We start from the raw sequence: 19,017 nt of genomic DNA, 5'->3' as shown, positions 1-19,017 counted from the left end.
ATGGCCAGCGTGGAGAGCGACGTTGGGTGCAAGACAGAGTGGCAAGGACAAGGAAGGGGCGGGAAGGCCCCGGTCCCAGAGTGCTAGGCTGTGAACTTAGGATTTTATCCTGCAGGCCAGTGGCTCTCTCACCTGAGCCTGCATCCAGATCACCCGGCGGGCTCGTTAGACCAGACTGCTGAGCCCACCCCCAGAGGTGCTCATTCAGAGGATCTAAGGTGGGGCCCCCAAATGCATTTCTGACAAGTTTCCAGGTGATACTGATGCTACTGTTCGAGAAGGCACTTCAAGAGCTGTTGCATGTGGGCGATGGGGAGGGACCCATTAAGTGGGAGAATGAACCAACCAGATGGACACTTGAGGATGAATCTTTTGGATACAGATGTGGGGAATGGGTTGGTGGCAGACCCCACTGGAGGCAAGGAGATAGGAAGCTGCTGAAATAATCCAAAGAAGACATTTTTAAAAGGGAGAACCATAGATTTGGAGACTGAATGATTGAATACAGAAGGCAAAGGAGATGGAGGAATCAAGCATGCTTCCCAGGATTTTGGCCACGAGTCTGTAAGAATCAAGGTATATCCCGAGAGCTCAGCTCTGTGCCCAGGCCACAGTAAATGCTCGCTGAATATTTACTGACGAGCTGTTCCTTTAAAGGGAGGCAAGGCTGAGTACACTGGATTTAGAATCAGAAGGCCACTGCCATAGAGGGATAGGTTTGGAAAATAGACTGGAGAGGGTTGAGAATCAGAAGAGGAAAAACATGGAGATGGACAGGTGATGACTCTTTCCAGGAACCTGAAAAAGAAAGGAAGGGGAGAGAGTGAACACCAGCTGAAGAGGAAGCTTTTATTTTTGAGGTGAGAGAGACCTGAACAAATGTGTAGATGTAAGAGGGGGCACCAGTAAAGAGGTAACAAAAGAGATAAATAAAAGAAGACAGTTCCTGAGAAGGTGGGAGGAGACAGCACCTAGAGCAGAAGAGAAAAGTGAACTTGAACACAAGAGGCACCGAAAGGATGGAGGATGGATGTAGGGATGGATGGGGTGCAGTTAAGTTTATAGGTCAGAGGCAGGGGACACTGAGAGTTTTCAGCTAGTGATGACCTTTATCTTCCCTGCAGAGCTGGACATGAGATTTCTGGTTAGAGTGGGGATGGAGATAGAGCAGAACTGAAGATGATGGTGAGAGTAGGTTCTGAGAACAATGATAGGACATGGGAGTGGCAAGCAGTGTCAAGATATTAGTAAGTTAACACCACTAAGTGTTACCATCTCAGCTGGAGCTCTCTCCTCGTGTGACTCTCTGGTGCTAGACTGGCTGGAAACGGAGAAAGTCAAGGGCAGAGGCAGTTGTTAAGCGAGAGAGACAGTACTTGAAACCCGGGGCTCTGTGTGATTTTGGTGACTGACTTGGATTTGCTGAATAAATGAATCATGGAGTAAATGAGAGGTGTTAGAGTGTGACGGTTCAAGTGAGACACCTTTGGTCCAAAACGCCACTCTACCACTTACTTCTCACAGTATCGGCCTCACAGGGTTGAGATGGCTGGCTGACACAGCCTCATAGATCACGCAGCCCAGGGCCTGGCATGTGGAAGAGCTCAGTAAAAGGTAGCTCTTATCACTCCCGTGGGCCACGGCAGGTAGGAGCTGACTGATGGAGAATTCTAAGCAGGAGGGTGATGTGGTCAGATGTATTTCTTAGGAAGATCCCTGGGGCAGTCAGAGCTGGGTCAGAGTTCACCTCTACCCTTTACCTACTTCTGTGCTCTTAAACAAATAATACATCTTCTCTGTGCCTCAGCTTCCTAAACCCCACGACGGGGACAGTAACAGTACTTATCAAATCGGGTCATTATGAGAACTGAAGGAAGGAACTCAAAAAAGGCTGGCGAACTGAAAAGCTTAATAAAAGAGGGCTATGATGAGGATGATGGAAGGAGGAGGAGGAAGAAAAGGAGGAGGAGGAAGAAGACGAGGAGGGGGAAGAGGAGAGACAATGATTGTGGCAATGACAGTGATTATGAGGCAAGTCACCAAGAGGTCATGAATGATGGTGACAAAGAGGAGCAGGATGTGGTGACCTGAGCCCCTATCCCTCGGCATTTCTGTGGGGGGAGGAGCAATGGTTGGGATGGGGGATGGGGAATGAGCAGGGGGCCTCGCTGGCTCTCACAGGGGATAGAGATAAGGGAGAAAGGGCTGTGTCCACTGGAAATGGCTGAAGAGGACATGGTATCCGGGAGAGCTCATCTCCAAGGCTCGGAAAGGAGGTTGTGGGGTGAGGACCATGGAGCTGGCTCAGCAGAGGCCTCGTTGAGCAATAGGAGGCCATGGTGCTGGCCAGCCTGACCACGCCTTTTGTTTTTGGTTGCAGGGGAGGTAACTAGGTTTGTTTATTTTTAGAGCAGGTACTGGGGATGCCACTTGAGCTATGCCCTCCCCCCATCACCATGCTTTTTGGATGCCCTGCACTGAGTATCCCCAGAGGCAAGGTGGTGTCCACGCTGGGCTCCTCCTGGGCAGAGCCCATCCTAAGGCTCTGCCTCCCTCTCAGGCCTGGAGCAGAGCATAGGTTTAGGTGCACATGGACACTCAATTCCCATCTCAGCCCTGGTCCCATAAAGCCTTGCACGCGGGCACCTAGTGGCCATCCACCCTGTGGATTTCCAGGATGCTAGCCCACCCCTGCGGCCTTGCACCAGGAGGCCCATGTCTCTCCCTTCTCTAGGCCCGGCCTCTGACCCCTGTTTTTAGGTCACCTCCTAGGTCAGGCCCTACAGTCTAGACAGAAAAGTGCTTCACTCCCTAGTATAACTGGCCTCTTCTAACAGCACTACCACCAGTAATAATATTAAAATAATATATAGTATTAATACTTGCCATAGACAGAAATTATTGTCAAGCACTGTGCCAGGTGCTTCTATATTTCATCCTGTTTAATTTTTAAAACAACTCTGAAAGATCAGTTTTATAGATGAAATTAAGCCTAAGGGGCCAAGGTGATGTGCCCAAGGCAACCCAGCTAAGAGTGACAGAGTCTAAATGTAAACCCAAGTCTATCTGACGCCAAGGCCGAAGCTGCTTTTCTCTCTTCAACCTTGTTGCCTCTCAAATCTGGGGCCCGGTTTCCTATGCATGAATGTGGGTCCTTCCCTCCTTCCGCAAAGACTGAGCTACAGCTGGAAGGTCAGGCTTGTGTCAAGGCTGTCCAGGGGCACACCTCTCCTGTGTCCTCTTCCCAACCCTCTCCTGGCCCAGAACCATGCCAAGCCAGCCCAGGCCTCGGGGCCTTGCTGAATTGCCCACCAGTCAGAGGCCGCTCAGCAGTGAGGCCAGCATTCCAGCTTCACAATTGAGGATGAGAAAGAGGATTACAAAGAGCCGAGGAGGCAGCCTAGAGGACTAGGAAGGCAGCTCCCTGGGGTCTCTGAAACCCTGGGCTACAAGCATTCTGGGACATGGTTGGGAGGCTGCTGGAGGCAGTGGACACAGCACAGGAAGCTCTGCCTGTCACATGCCCCCTCCTCTCCAGGTCCCAGGGCTCCTTCCTCAGGACAATGGACAGGGCGTATCTAGCCTTCATCAAACAGCAGGAAGAGGATGCTCGGGTCAGAGCACCTATCACACTGCATTATAACTCCAGCTGGGCACTGTCTCTCCCACCAGACTGAGTGATTTTGGGTCAGAAACAGTATTTAACTCATCTCTGTATTCCCAGGGAGCAGCACAGTGCCAGCAGAGAACACCCAGCGATGCCTAGCAAATGAGTGCGTGCGTGGAGGGATGGAACTAGATATGCCTCTGAGAAGAATTTCACAAAAGCTGGAGGCTGCCCCTCCCTCCACGGACCTACATCCATATCCCCAGTTCCTCCCTCCCTCCGAACCTCAGCTTCCCCACTCATAGTCCACTGGCGCCCCTCAGACCTATCCAGCACACAAGGCCTGCTGGGAACTCCGCCACCTGCTTGGTCTCCTGGGATCTGGGGGATAAAGGGCCCCTTTAAAGGTAACTTGTTTGGAGTTATCTGTGCTACTGCCCAGTGAATCAGGAAACCAAACAGCCACAAAAGGTGACGAGGACAGCTCCTATTTGGATGAAGAAAGCATGAAAAGCCCCAGCACACGCTGTTTTGGGGTTGTTCCCTCTTCCTTCCCTACATCTTTCCCTTTCCCATGCCCCATCAGGACTCCTGGGTACCAGGAAGTTACACATGCAGTGAGTGACTGCTCGCATAGCAAGTGGCAGGCAGCAGCCATGACTGAGGCCTATTACCTGCTCCGGCCTGCCCAGCCAGGCTGTGGCTCCTGAATACAGAGCTGCCTTCTGCCAGAATTCTGCAGGTGAGGCTCCACACAGGTGCAGTGAGCTCTCCAGTAGCCCAGAGGATGCATGGTTAGAACCATCACTGCAGGAGCAGGGCAAGTCTGTGGCTGGGCACCAGACAGATGGGGGTCTGGGGAAGCAGCCTCTCCCACATTTACCTCGGTCTCAGATGCAGAGAAGTGAAGGAGAGTGTGGGAGAGGTCCTGTGAAGGCATCAGCCCTAGGCTTGGGATAGAGGAGGGCACTAAAGGAGAGACTTCCAGGGTAACTTCCAGGGCCCCGGGCGGGCCCACTTCGGGTGCTGGGAGAGGTGAGGCCATGGGCGTCACTTGCTTTCCTCCAGAAGCTCACTCTAAAGGCCCAAGTTATTTTTGCCTTTGGAGCCAGGGAAGGCTCATGGAACTTCAGAGGACTCTGTCCGATCTCCTCTGTCCCCTTTCCACTCACATGCCCCAACCCTGGGAAGGAGTACTCACCAAGGCCCACAGGACTGGTCATGTGCCTGGGCCTGGCCAAGACAGGACACAGACATCGGCACAGTGAGGGTGTGACTGAGCACAGCTCACACCTCCTCATCCCAACTGCTCTAGTTAGTCCCTTGGATAGGCCTGTCGCCAAGGTCAGGCCAGCCGTGAGCTCCTGAGTCTTCCTGGGAAAAATGAGGCCCTGCTGTCTGCTCCCCGAGGGGCCTGTGTACACTGAGTCTTCCGCCTCTAGTTGGCTTCCTTCCTTTTCTTCTTTCCTTCCTTACTCCCTTGGACTAATTGTAAGAGCCTTGAATTAACTGATCTGGGTGACCTTGGAAGAAACATGTGATAAGACCCATCTGGCTGGCCCTGCCCCACCCTGTGGCCTAGCCTGTCCTATCCCAGTCTGCCCAGCGGGAAGCAGGATCTGGTGTTTGAGCCAATTCCAGATTATCTGTGGTGACTGGGCACTGAGGGGGAAGAAAAGCAAATGGGATCAGGGCCCTGCCCTCTAGGAGCTCCTCTGACAGGTATCCACGGGCAGAGGAGCAGATCCGCCAGGAGCGGGTGGGCAGATGGGCAGAAGGCAGGGTGAGAAAGCAGCCCCCAGGCTCTCTGGGGTTCACCAAGGCAGACCCACTTTCCTCCCATTTCTCCCTGAAAAGTGCCTACCTGTGATGCCAATTCTATTCCTTCAAGGCAAAGAGAAGGGCTCTGAGGACATTAGTGTCTCAGGCCATGGGGTTGTGAGGACAGAGGGGCGCTCCCTCAGCCCCCACACTCTGCCTGGTTTGTGTGGGCAGTGGGTCTGCTTGCAGCTGGGACTGGCTGAAGCCAAACCCTTTCTTCCCCTCTGGGGAGCCAGGCTGCCGCCTTCAGCCTGGCTCTGAGTGGGCTCCCCTTTCCCCTGTCCCACCTACCTGAATTTCTGGACCTGACTTCTGTCTTCTCTCTTGCTTGCTACCTACTTGGCACTGCCTGCACTTGGCCTTGCTTGGGAAAAGGCTGTGGAGTTAAACCAGATTGCGCTGAGACCTCCACAGGCAGGAGAAGCTGTCCCAGCCCCCCAGCTCTCCTCTAAGCCTCCAGAAAGAACAGCTAGCTTCTTACTTTAGGCGGAGGGCTGTCTGTCATCATTCTCCCCTGGTAAGAGGCTGGGGTACTGGAAGATGAATGGCCTGAACTCTGCAGTGCCCCTCCCTCATGGTGGCTGGTGACAGCTGGTTGAGGGGAGAGGAGGAACGGGCCTGGACAAGTTGGCAGAGAGCCCCATAGGCCAGAGCTGAGAGACAGAGGACTCAGGAGGGGGACTCAGTGGGTGGTCCACTAAGGAGCAGTCTGACCCTACTCGGCCATGTAAGCTCTCTAAAGAAACGGGCCCTGACCCTTGTCTGTCGAGAACAATGAGTACAGAATCTGTCCATCCTCAGAGTGGAACCAGACTCAATGGCAGGATGGGGACCCAACCACAGGTCACTGGTAAAAGCACAAAGTGGAGAGAGGCCAGGACTTACGAGTCTGGGAACTGGCACCCTCAACTGAGGGGTCTGCTGTCCCTGCGGAACGGTCCCAGGGTCCAAATAAGGCCTTCTTCCCTTGGCTGGGAAGGAGGGGAGACCCACACGACTGGGGTCAGAGAGACCTCACCGATGGCAAGAGGGACTTGGGGGACAAGGACAAAGTGAGGGCAGGGGATTATGAAGATCAGCAGTATGCTAGGCAAGCCAAGTGAGAGCTTTCCTTAGCGGGGAGCAAGGGTCAGGGAAGGGCCCAGGGAGCTGCTGAGGAGGCACTAGGGGCCTGGCTAGAGAAGGCCGAGGCAGGACCTGCAGCCCAGGGAGCTGGAGGCAGGTAGCAGAGAGCAGACATATCGGCTCCAGGAGTCTGGGCCAGCGACCCTGGCATCCCCTGGCCTCTCTGCCCCTTTCACCTCTGGGTCCTTAACGCCTCCTTTGGAAAGTTTCTACTTGTTCTTTGCCCTCTGCCTGGTTCAGGGGAAGGGGCTGACTTGGAAGCTAGGCAAGGCCGGGGCAAGAGGGGCATGAGCCGGCACACAGGGAGCTCACCACTCTCTCCTTGTAGACGATGTACTTCAACCACTTGAAGTCCTGCCACTTGAAGCCAGCGAGGACAAAGAGAGAATCGCGTTCATACTGCTCAGGCCGCTGCATGGCGCCCTCCGGGTAGGTGATGCGCAGTGTAGTTTTGCTGCCCACGTCCTTCTCAAAGCCTTTCACGGGTGCTGAGTTCAGTCTGCAGAGAGCAGGCCCAGTCAGAGCCTGCCCTGCACTCACTGCATGGTCTGCAGGCCTGTGTCTGGGGAGGCACCATGACCCCAGGATACCCCAGGTGCTCAGAATGACAAGCCCAGGCCGCCCAATGCCGCCTAGCTTCCTGTCTGGAATCCCTCCGACCCAGGGTTCTTCTCGAGGCTTCAGCAGATCTCCAGCCCAATGGGCCAGAAGGACAGACAGTCCTTAAAGGGCTCAGGGGCCAGGGTTTGGGCCAGGACACGGATGTGCCTGAGACACTGCTTTGGGGAGCTCACCTGACCACGATGTCATAGTCATCAATTCGTGACCCCAGAGACTTGTTGGCAAGGACACCTCCGTTGCCCACAATGATGCAGCGGCGGCAGCTGAGGCTGAGGGGACAGGTAGAGGCCTCTGGAGGGCTGTCCACCAGGCCTCCTCCCCCCAGCTCCTTTGACCCCTGATCCCATGCCCTCGGCCAAGCACAGGCTGGGACAGAGGAGGAAGACCAGTGGGCTTTCAGCAGCATTTCTGGGAGGAGGTCAGAACCACACTGCAGAGAGGAGAGCTGAGCCACTCGGGCTCGCAGACACTCCTGTCCTGACGCTTCTCCAGGGAAACGTGTGGGCGGGGCTTGGGCACTAGCTCTGGGGTGGGAGGAAAGAGACTCTGGAGAGACGATAATCTGGGTTAATGACTCCTCAAGGATTAGTGGGGTTTAGGCTTTCAAGGGAAAGGGAGAAGCAGGCAGAGCCTGAGGGCTACTCCAGAAAAGCCAGAACAGAGGAATGGGACCAGAGGCTCCAGGACTCAAGGCTGCACTTATTTTTAACTAAGAAGCCCCCATGCACTCAGCAGCCACCTGGGACCCTACTCAGTTTGCTTCTCCCACCTCTGACCCTGGGGCTTCCCCCATTCAGGGTCTGTTGGCTTCAGAGCTGTCAGTACCTCCTGGATTTAAGCCCCTTCAGCTGCCCCACCACCCAGCTTCTCAATCCCAATGATTCCAGCCCAGTAAGCTCAGTTCTCACCCTCAGATCCTGCTGTCTGAGGGCTGAGAGGTGGCCCCGCGTATCTGCTCACCCATCCCAGTGTGTGTGCTGTGTGTGCATGTGTGGCTACGCTGGAGGACCTGCCCGTGTCCAGGGAAGGCCAGCTGGGCCTCAGCACCTCTGCACGTGCCAAGCAGCCGAGGGACGGGAGGCTGGGCAGCAAGTGGCTCACCTGTCCAAAGCAGGGGTCAGGCGGTACTCTTTGGTGACAGACAAGATGGCTTTGATCAGATTGTCTGTGGACAGAGAAGGGAGGTAGCTGTTAGAGGGTCACTTAAGTTCCCATGAAATGTTGGCCGATTTAAAGGCACCTGGTTCTGGAGCGAAGTTGGAGGTGGAGGTGGAGGAGCGAGCTCTGGACACAAGGCTGGGCCACTGGCCCAACTTCCTCCCTGAGAAAGGAGATGGAAGCAGAAGAAGAGGCGGGCACCCACAGCTCTGCTTGGAGCCAGACCCCAGCACCGGCCTGCAGTTCCTTACTCAGGGCTTCCCTGGCCCTTCCTGGGGGGTGTCAGCTGGCTTTTGGAAGCTCTGCAGTCAGGCTCTCTGGACTTACATCCCCAGGCATGGCCTTGCCTGTCAGCCTTTCCTGGAATGAGAGTGCTTATCAGAGGCAGAGACCACGTGCTCACCTCTGTGCCCCCACCGAGCAGATACCAGGAAGCAAGTGAGGGGACAACCAATGGTGTAGAGTAGTCCCAGCCAGCTCCCCAGGTCAGGCCACTCTGCCGCATTTTCCAGTACCATCTTCCCCTCACCTTCTCCCTCTAACACTGTCGGTCTCTAATCCTGTTCTTGCCAGCTGTCTCTACCGCCTTCCCTCTCCAAGCCCTGCAGCCTGGCATCTGCCTACCTGCACTCTGCTCAGGCTGCCCTCAGCAAGGGCCCTGTGACCTCTGTGCTCTCAGATCCTGTGACCATATTCAGACCTCATTCTTCTTGGCCTCTCTCTGGCTTTGGCAGTGAGGGTGGCTCTCCTTTCAGACTCTAGTTTAATGAGGGCATTATAATATTAACAGATCATGATATCAGCTTTGGACTCAAATCCTGGCTATGCTGCTTATGAGCTCTGTGACCTCAGATAAATCACTTAACTTCTTTGAGCTTTGGTTTCCTCATCTTTCAAATGAAGATGGTAATTTCTACTGTGCAGAGTTGTTAGGAAGATGAAAAGATAATGTACATAAAGACCTAAAGACAAGGTAAGTAAGTTGGTAAAACCACAGTGGAAGGCATGTTACTATCAAGTAAAGCTAGAGATGTGCATAGACTAGAATCTTGCAACTCTGCTCCTAGGTGGATAGCATCAACAAACTCACACGTTTGTTTAAGGTGACTTGTACAAGAATGTTCACTGCAGAACTGTTTGTAACAGCAAAATGTTGGAGGCAACCTGAATGTCCACCAAAGGAAAATGGATAAAATGCGATATATGGAATACAACATAGCAGTTACAAAGTCAATGACCTAGAGTTACACATACCAACACAGATACACGTATCAACACAGATAAAGCATAAGCAAAAAAATCAATCTGAGAAATACACACACACATATACAATACCTTTGTAAAGTTCAAAAAGTGCAAAAATCATGCCATATTTTTGATGGATATATAAATGCTGTAGAAATATATAAGCAGGCATGGAATGATTATGCCCAATCCAGGATGATGGTCTCCTGGGGAAGGAAGGGAAGGGCTACACAGAGCTTTAATTCTATCTCAAGTTTTATTTCTGAGGCTGGGTAGGGAGTACGTGGGTACTCATTATACTAGGCTTTATGCTTTTTTTATATGCCTGAAATATTTCAGATAAAGTAAGGATGCTTCCAAAATTAAACATAACAACCACATATTTTTTAACAGATTGTCAGATGCAGCTAAGAGATCAAATTAAGAACTTGAAATGTACCCTTTGGATCTCATGGGGGCACTGAGCAGTTTCACTGAATTGGCGGGAGGAGAAGAGGTTCTTCAGGAGTAAATGGTGAGAAAGAGGAGACAGTAGGCATGGACAATTTTGTCCAGAAGTCGAATGAGAAAGGGTAAGGAAACAAACCTGTAAGGAATGTTCTATACTGAGTGCCTACAGATCCACTTTACAGTGGGCTTCAGGGAAGGCCACAGATCCCCTCCTTCTCCCACCTCCAGTTTCACCTCTGAGGAGAAAGCATATTGCTACCAATTGGCCAAGGTCAAGTATATGAATTTTTTTTTTCTAGGAGGGGAACCTTAGCAGAAGGGCCATCAACTATTGGGTGCTTTTGCCTGCTGGCCTATGGGCTCTGAATTGGCCTTTCCTGTCCTTCAAAGCTTAGTAGGATCAGAATCTCGAGTGAGGATTTAGGAGAAAAGTTAGGCTGCTTGGACACCTGCACCCAGGAAAAAGGAGCTCTTCATATGGTTCAACCCAACCTACTAGATTTGTCCTTGAAGGTCTAGGTGTGAGGGGGCACTGATGTCTCAGACACCCATTTTCTGTGATCTCAGCACTGTGATCTTCCCTCATCAGAGTCCTTACTGTCTTGCGCTCTAAGGATCTGTGTCTGCAGTAGAATGGAGCTTTTTGAGGAGAGGGACCACACCTGTCCGCTCCACTGTTGTACACCCAGCCCCTGGCAGAGTGGTGGGCTCTGAGAAAATGTTCCACTAAAGAAGTAAGAAAAAAGGAAGGACAGGAAAGAGGGAGAGAAGGGAGGGCACTGTTGAGGGGGATGCTCCCAGGCAGGGAGACTTCTGAGGGTAAAGTCCTGTCCTGGAGTGTAGGGAGATAGTCTAGGGGATGAGATGTTAATGGAGAATGGGGACAGGGTTCCCAACATACCTTGACCTTTGATCCCAAAAGGCGGCACAAACTCCCGGATCCTAGCCCACTTGCGGAAGGAGTCATCCAGGAACATGGGTGCTGGCTTGGAGAACCTGGAATACAACAGGGCTATTCAGGATCCCAAAATGCTCCAGTACTAGTCTGAAGTACTGGCTGGCTCTTCTGTACATCTGTCTTGGCTGTGGGTCTGCCGGAAGCCACCCTCCATGATCCAGTACACCCTCCCTGCCTCAGCCTGTTCATTGGGTAGCTGCCGGGCGGGGTCTGACAGATCTTGTTTAGTGGAGCCTGAGTTTGGAGGAATGGGCCTGGCCAGTCCTTATGTGGCCAGCTGTAGGAATGGAGAGACAAGATGCCCTCAGCAGGGACCAGTATCTCAGAGCAGGAAGCCCTCTGGCAGGTTATCCATGCATACATCCATCAAATAGTCACTGCTGCCCATGCTGTTCCTGAGATCTGGGAACACGGAGATGAGACACTATCCAGCTGAGCAGAAAAATACCCCCAAATACAGCCAAGGCAGAGAGGCAGAACTTGGGAGAGAATTCTGGGAGGTGGACCACCCAGGGCGAGGAGGAAGAATTCAGACGAGAGGACAGAGCAGGTGAACAGCCATAGGAGCTGGCCGTCTGACAAAGAGAAAAATCGCAGTCTCCTGTGGCCGGCAGGCAGGGCTGAGGGGAGGCTTCAGACACGCAGGAGCCTGAACACTGTGGCTGGCAGAGGAGGATGGGGAGTGCTGAGCTCCTCAGGAGGTCGGGGAGGGACTCGGAGCTTAAGGTGAGGGGGAGTGCTGGCCTGGGGTAAAGATGGGAGGGAAAAGAGGGGCGAAGAAAGCATGAGGTGATGATGTTGAGCTGGGAAGAGAAAACAGAAAAGGCAAGTCTCACTTTCCCCCGGAGGCAGAAGAGTGGGCAGGACAGGGCATGGGGGACGCAGGGGGTGGGCATGGCATCAGGGGGAGGCAGAAGGAAGTGAGGGCAGCGGAGGGACAAGAGGCATCAAGCTTGTCAGAGGTGCTTGGACAACACGACTTCACACGGAACCTAGCAACCTGGTTTTGAGACCTTTTTCAGGGCAGCCCAGGAGATGGCCAGCACCTGGTCACTGTCTGTGTGTTGACCTTGCTGCGGGGTCTGCTTGGGGTCTTCTTGGCCAAGAATGGAAGTGTGGAGGCCCAGGCCTTGGGGATGGTCTCTGTTTCTCACTCAGCCTGAATCAGCCCACTGAAAAACTGAAGACTGGAGGAGAGGCACCCCCAGCCCAGAAGCTAGACCTCATCTGGCCCCTCCCACAGACTCTAACCTCAGTGTCCACGTCTCACTCCCATCGTCACCAACCCCATCAGTCACTGGACCCCGGGGAACAACATCAGTAATCACCCGGAGGCCTAACATTATTAGATTGTGAAGTGAACTTGAAATAGGCCGAAAACTTTCAGTGCTGCTCCCTCCCCATCACTTGCTGCTGGGAAGAAGCTGTCAGCATGTGACAGCACAGGAAGGCCATTCCTGCACAGTGGCTTTCCTCTGGGCTTCTGAGTGAGCACACGTCCCTTCTGTGTACAAAGGTCATGCATGTTTCTCATGCCTGGACACGCAATCTAAGTGAATTAATATATTTGATGTTTTACCAGAGGTCCCCGTGGATAAACCTGGGGCAAGAACCTCTCCTGTGTCAGGACCATGCTTATAAAAGTTACGCAGTTGCTCGTCAGGCTTGGACAGGATTTTATCTGCTTCCCAGCATGTACTGTATGTTATATGCTAGTGAAATCGCCTAAGATCTAGCCAAATGGTCTCAACATATTTTTTTCCTTGTCCTCCTCCTTCCTCACTTCTTTCCAGCTGATTAGAAAGCTCATTATGTTAATTTTTACTTAAAGAAACACCTTATTTTTGGTGTCGCTTGTAATACGTGTTAGTTTTGGAAAAAAATACAGATAGGTACGTGCGTGCACACGTGCACGCATGCGCGCGCGCGCACACACACACACACACACACACACACACACAAGTAGAAAATAACCAGAATCCCACAACACAGACAATTAACCTTTTGGTATGCATCCATACTGATCTTCCTTTTCCCATATTGTTTTTCAGATTGCTCTATAGACTACTTTTTTCACTTTATAATAGTATGCAAACATTGCTATGCAAATAGACAGAATAAAAACCATAAGCTGCTGGTAACCTGACAAAAATTGACCCCCCAAAATCAAATGTACAAAGATACGCAAATGAAGAAATGTGTTGAGAACATTTGATTTTATATTTATAGCTCTTTTCTCTTAAGCTGACATCATTGTTTATAGTGACAGTAACATTTTATTTATTTGCTTTATCCTAATATATCCATACATGTAGATACATATAGAAAATATGTAGAATAGTTTCAGAATAACACCACCAGTATTATTACTAGCATTATCAATACTAAAAGTTATTTAAAGTTCCTTTGCAGTTCTTTTTGCCTTAGGGTATACCCCACAAGAGGTACAGACAAACTACTTTGCTTTTGCAAAATTATTTTGAAAGAAAACTGCTAAGTTTACTTCATCAACAATACATAGTTAGGTTCATTTGTTTCATTTTGGTTTTGCTTCTGAGAGTCTTCTGATCCCTCATTTTAATTTAATTTTGTTTTATGATGATATGAACCTTTATAGAATTCCAAAATTAAATCCATAAAGCAAGATATACTCAGAGAAGTCACACTTTCATTTGTGTCCAACTCCTGTTATTTCTATTCCCATATAGTATTCATTTTTATTAGTTTTTATTTTAGCCTCCTTTGCTGTTTTTTGTTTTTTTTTTTTGATATAAGCAAATACATAACATGTCTGTGTGAACTTCTATTCCCTTCTATATTCACTAGAAAGGGAACACATACCCTGTTTCACTTTTTTATTTTTTTCCCCACTTTACAATAGATCCTGGTAGGAGAGTAATAGACTTGATAACACCCCATTATGGTATGTACATATATTATTCAATCAGTCCCCTGAGTTGTTTCTAGTCTTTTGTAAAGTAGGTCCCACCACAGTGATTACAATGGATAACATCATGCATACATCTTTTCCATTTGCCAATGTATCTTTAGAATAGATTCCTGGAAGTGGGTTTGCTGGATCAAAGGGAAATACGCATATATATAATTTTGCTCCATATTGCCAAATTCCTTTCCACCAAGATCACACCGTTTCACAACACCCACCAGCAACATATGAAAGTGCCCTTTCCACCCTCAGCCTCACCAACAGAATGTACTGTTGAACATTTCTAGTTTGCCAGTCTGATAGGAAGAAATAGTATCTCAGTGTGGGTTTAATTTGCATTTTTTATTATGAATGGATTGAACATTTGTCTCATTAATGGAAGAACCGTTTGTAGTTCTTTTTCCGTGAACTTGGTTCATGTGTCTTGCCCATTTTTCTAAAGGGTTATTGGTCTTTTTCTTCTTTTTCCCCCCTAGCTTTATTAAGATATAACTGACTATAACTGATGTGTAACATTGTGTAAGTTTAAGGTGTACAACATGTGATTTTATACACAGATACTGCAATATGATTACCACCACAGCATTAGCTAACCATCTTTTCTCTTGTTTTGAAACTCTTTATCTATTAAATGTATGAATTCTCTGAGATACAATTATAAATATCTCTCTGAGTTTATTTATTTATTCACTTGGCTTGTGGTGTTTTCTTTTCTTGCTTTCTTTTCCTCCCTTTTTTGGGCAATATTTTTTTTAATGTAGTCAAATTTATCAATCTTTTCCCTTATTGCTTCTGGGTTTTGAGTTTTAGTTTAAAAAGTTTCTTCATTCCCAGGTTATATCTCTTTCCTGGCTAGAATCTCATTCATTTCTTCAATTTCTCTCTTGCCAGGACCCTGTATCCTCTTGCTCCATTGTCTTTTTGTCTCATCCATTAGGCAAAACCCAATCAGAGATTAATCTGATCCTACACTCATATTTTATATACTCAAAGTGCTGTAGGAACACACACACACACACAAACACACACGCACACACACACATGCATGGACTGCTAGGTACCACAACAAACTGATGGACTTGAGCCTTAGTTGGACCCTTTCCTTTGCTCAGTAGTTATTCCAAACCTTCTCTACTCTCCATAAACTCTCTATCCTCTTCCAACATTATCTAAGCAGGAATCTCTTCTCTTCTCTCACTTCACACACAAAACCAAGCCGACGAGACAGGAACTCCTTCAGCCTCTTGCTCCCTAACCCCAGCCCTTCGTCCACCAAAGCTTAATCCTCTGTCATGCTGTGGATGGATCCCATCCCTGTTTGGCCTAAGCATACAATCAAGCTGAGGTCTCTCCTGTGTGAAAACAAACAAACAAACAAACTCAGCACTTTCCTGACCATGTACCCAAGTTACCCATCTCTCTCTATCCTTTCGTGGCAAAACTTCGAGAAACAGCAGTGGATATTCTGTCTCAACTTCCTCATCTCCTATCCACTCCTCCATCTAATGCAACCTGGATTTCATTCTCCTGAGACCAGTTGTGTTCCACCAACCATGCCCTCTATAGCTCCCGAATATGCTGCTCTTGGTGCATTTACACACACAGTCCCTCTGCCTGAAATGTACCCGCCCCCAACCAGCCCTCTTCCTTCTATATTTGCCTGGAAAATCCCTTCTCATTCTTTAAGTGCAAATGCTACTTCCTCTGGACAGTCTTCCTGACAACCCCAGGTAGACTTGCATTCTTCCCTTAGTATTTCCACTGCACTTTGTTCAGCCCCCATGAGGTGGCTCAGTGCCTGCAGAGGCCTTGGAAGCTGAGCCAGGGGGCCATAAACAACAGGAAGTGGGTTGGGGTGACACACAGAGGTGCTGTATGTGTGTGTGTGTGTGTTTGTGTTAATTGTGCAGGTGGTCTGGGCAGAGCTCCATGCTACACCTGGAAGAGAATTCAGGGGCTTCTGCCCAGAGACCAGAGTGCCAGTCTGGGGGCCTGGCCAGGGCGGAGGTGGCCCTCAAGGTGCAGAATAACTGGCCAGACTGGTGGGGGTGTGGGATGCCTGACCTGCTTGCCCTGGCCTTGGGGGGGCGGGGCAGGGTGGGGCAGCGGCAGGCTCCAGTAGACAGGCCCCAGCCCGCCAGCTCACCGCCTCTGCCGAGAGCCCCAGCACGCAAAGGGGCCTTAAGATCAGGTTTCAGGAGGGTGTGTGTGAGTGCGTGAGAAGAAACAGGGGAAGAAGGAGGCGGAAGCTGCATGGGGACCTGTGCATCTTGTCTTCTTGGATCCTAGTGTGTAGCGTGGTGGAGACTTGGGGCTCTAGGAGGGCACATGCTAAGGGAGTCTGACTCCTGTGCCTTTCACAGCAAGGCTGGGACCGCAGGTCCCCAAGGCTGCCCTGACTACAGACTGAGAGAGGATGATGACTCTTACGACGGCCAGTCTACCAGCCAGGATGGGCAACCCAGGACCCCCCAAAGGGATCTTGCAGCTCATTTAACATCCAGCAGTGTGGCTGAGATGCAGTGTAGAAGGTGAATGTCTCCAATTCTGGTGCATCTACCTAAACCATTTCCTGAAGCCCAGAACAAACTGTGCCCAGAGACCGGCAGGACAGCTAACTGGGTCTTATTTCCTGGGAGGGGAGTAGTTGTTTGTGGGCACCAGCAGACCCGGAGTGGGGTCTCCTCGTTGTCCCCACCAACCCGCTGAGAAAGGCGCCTCCAGATGTGGGTTTGCTGGATTAGGACAACACCCAGCTTCACCTCTCCATCTGTGCCTGTTTGGTCGGGCAGCCAGCCTTCTAGCCGCTATTCCCAATACGTGTGAAAAGCCCAAGCAGCCCAGGAGACAAAGAGAAGGCAGAGCCCAATAGTGGGTGCTGAGACCAGGGGCCATAGCGCATCAGTCTGCTAGATTCAGCCACAGCCCTTGGTCCCAGAAGCGTGAGACTGTCATCTAATGGGTGAAAGCCAAACCACACAGATCCTCCTTCCTAGAACCTGATCTGGGAAGGGGCAGGTAGACAAAGCGGAGGGACACGGGTTCTCTAGAATCTACCTGGTCTTGTTTGGGATCTCGCTGCGGCAGCCCCACATAAATGGCCCTGCACAGTGACACCTTGGGATATGGCCAAGCAAACAAGATGAGCACTTGGTCGGTGCCTTGTCAAGCTTACATCCTGCTGTCACTTCTCTCGCTGACCCACCTGAATGGATCCCATGGCAAGCAGGAGCCTTAGGAGGAAGGGTGGTAAATCTGTAGGACAGGTGGGCCTATGTCCTGCGAGAAGAGGCAAAGAAGACAAACAGCAGGTAATAACCAACCAGTACTGCTCCGAGCATGAGCACGAAGCTCCTGTCCCCAGTCCTATGCGGGATTAGATGGAGCTGGAGAACACAGCTTCATCCAGCGACTACTTGCCTACTCAGTGCCTGGTCCAGCTTGGAGTGCTGGCTGGGGACCTAAAGGTAAACTAGCTTTGGTCCTTCCCTACAGGAGCTAATGGTAGACATAGGTAAACAAATAATCATAAGAAAATACGTCTGCACATCCTATGTTTTGGAACTGGTGTGGGTACAAAGGTCTCGGACCAACTTTGGGGTGTGGGGAAATTTTTTTTTTGAAGAAATATTTTTATGAGTATTGATAAATGCATACAGAGGTGTAAACACCCCACAACCACAATATATAACAGTTCGATCATTCCCATAATTTCCCCAGGTCCTGTTGTAGTCAGACCCTTCTCCACCCCTACCTCTGCCAACTACTGATCTGCTGTCTGTCCCTACAGTTGAGTCTTTGTCAGAATACCACAGAAATGGAATCATACACGGTAGTCCTTTGATTCTGGCTTCTTTCACTTGGCATAATGCATTTGAGATCTGTCTACATTGTTGTAGGCATTAGTAGTTCACTCTACGTCCATTGTTGAGCAGATTCCAATGCATGGATGAACCCAGTTTGTTTATCCTTCATTTGAGTTGGATCCAGTGTCCACTCTTTGTCACATAAAGCCTTTATAACACTTGTCATAGGTACTTTGTGGACATAAGTCTTTATTTCACCTGGTCAATACCTGGAAATTGAATTGATAGCTCAGGGTAGGTATATGTTTACTTGTTTAAGAAACCGGCAACTATTTTTGAGTGTGGAAGCTGGATTCTGCCTTTTATTGTCCTCGGCCATTTATGAGAATTCCACTTGCTGCCCATCCCCATCAGCTCTGGAGATGTCAGGTTTTCATCAAAGCCATTCCAGTCAGCCCAAAGTGGCATCTCATGGTTTTAATTTTCATTTCTTTAGTGACTAATGATACTGAATATCTTCTGAGGGCTATCTGTCATCTGTGTATCTTGTTTGGTGAAGTGTCTGATCCAATCATTGCCCCGTTTTCAAATTCAGATTTCCCCAGGGTTACTTGTATTCATTTGTGTCTATGTGTGTATGTTTAGTTCTATGTGATATTATCACATGTGTAGGTTCGTATCCACCACGGAGGTCCGGATATAAATCACTTCCATCACCTCAATGATCCTTCACGTTTCACCTTTATAACAACATCCACCTCCTTTCTCCCATGTTCTCTCCCTGCCCCTAACTCCTGCAACCACTAATTGGTTTTTAATTTTTAATTTTGTTCAGAAGTGCTATATAGACATATGAAATAGAGCCCTAGAATATGTAGGTTTTGGGAATTGGCCTTTTTCACTCTGCATGATCCCCTGTAGATTCATCAAAACTGTTGTGTACATTAAGTACTCCTTCCTTTTCAGGGCTGAGTAGTATTCTGATATTCAGGTACAACGTCTGTGACCCAGTCACCCACTGGATGACTTGTAGATTGCCCCACTTTGGGCTGTTGTACATAAGTTACTATGAACATTCGTGCATAAGTTTCTCTGTGAACATCTGTTTTCACTTTTTGAAATAAATATCAAGGGTGCAGTTGTGGGGTCATATGGTTCTTCAAGTATACTTTTTGAAGAAGCTTCCACTGTTTCCAAATGACTGGGCCATTGCACATCCCATCAACCACGCATGAGTGATCCGGTTCCTTCACATCCTTGCCAGCATTGGGGGTTGTCG

The 19,017-nt window shown here is 49.8% G+C and overlaps 1 protein-coding gene across 6 annotated transcripts in view; it reads right to left on the bottom strand.

Annotated features, from left to right (window-relative positions):
* Positions 1–19,017, bottom strand: part of ST3GAL3 (ST3 beta-galactoside alpha-2,3-sialyltransferase 3) — a 188,323-nt gene that overhangs the window by 17,084 nt on the left and 152,222 nt on the right. For 4 of the 6 annotated variants that reach the window (XM_032494067.1, XM_032494069.1, XM_032494068.1 and 1 more), the window contains 4 exons: positions 10,929–11,023; positions 8,276–8,339; positions 7,348–7,443; positions 6,866–7,052 (listed from right to left, as the gene is read on the bottom strand). In XM_032494067.1, coding sequence (XP_032349958.1) covers positions 6,866–7,052; positions 7,348–7,443; positions 8,276–8,339; positions 10,929–11,023 — 442 coding nt within the window. Of the gene's footprint in view, positions 1–5,719; positions 5,805–6,865; positions 7,053–7,347; positions 7,444–8,275; positions 8,340–10,928; positions 11,024–19,017 lie in introns of all 6 variants that reach the window. The other 2 variants (XR_004324972.1, XM_014554000.2) reach the window with 1 other exon arrangement.

Source organism: Camelus ferus, chromosome 13, assembly GCF_009834535.1.
Source record: "Camelus ferus isolate YT-003-E chromosome 13, BCGSAC_Cfer_1.0, whole genome shotgun sequence".
Classification (NCBI taxonomy): domain Eukaryota; kingdom Metazoa; phylum Chordata; class Mammalia; order Artiodactyla; family Camelidae; genus Camelus; species Camelus ferus.
The sequence above is the reverse complement of the archived record's forward strand: the minus strand, read 5'-3'. Positions and strand labels throughout refer to the sequence as shown.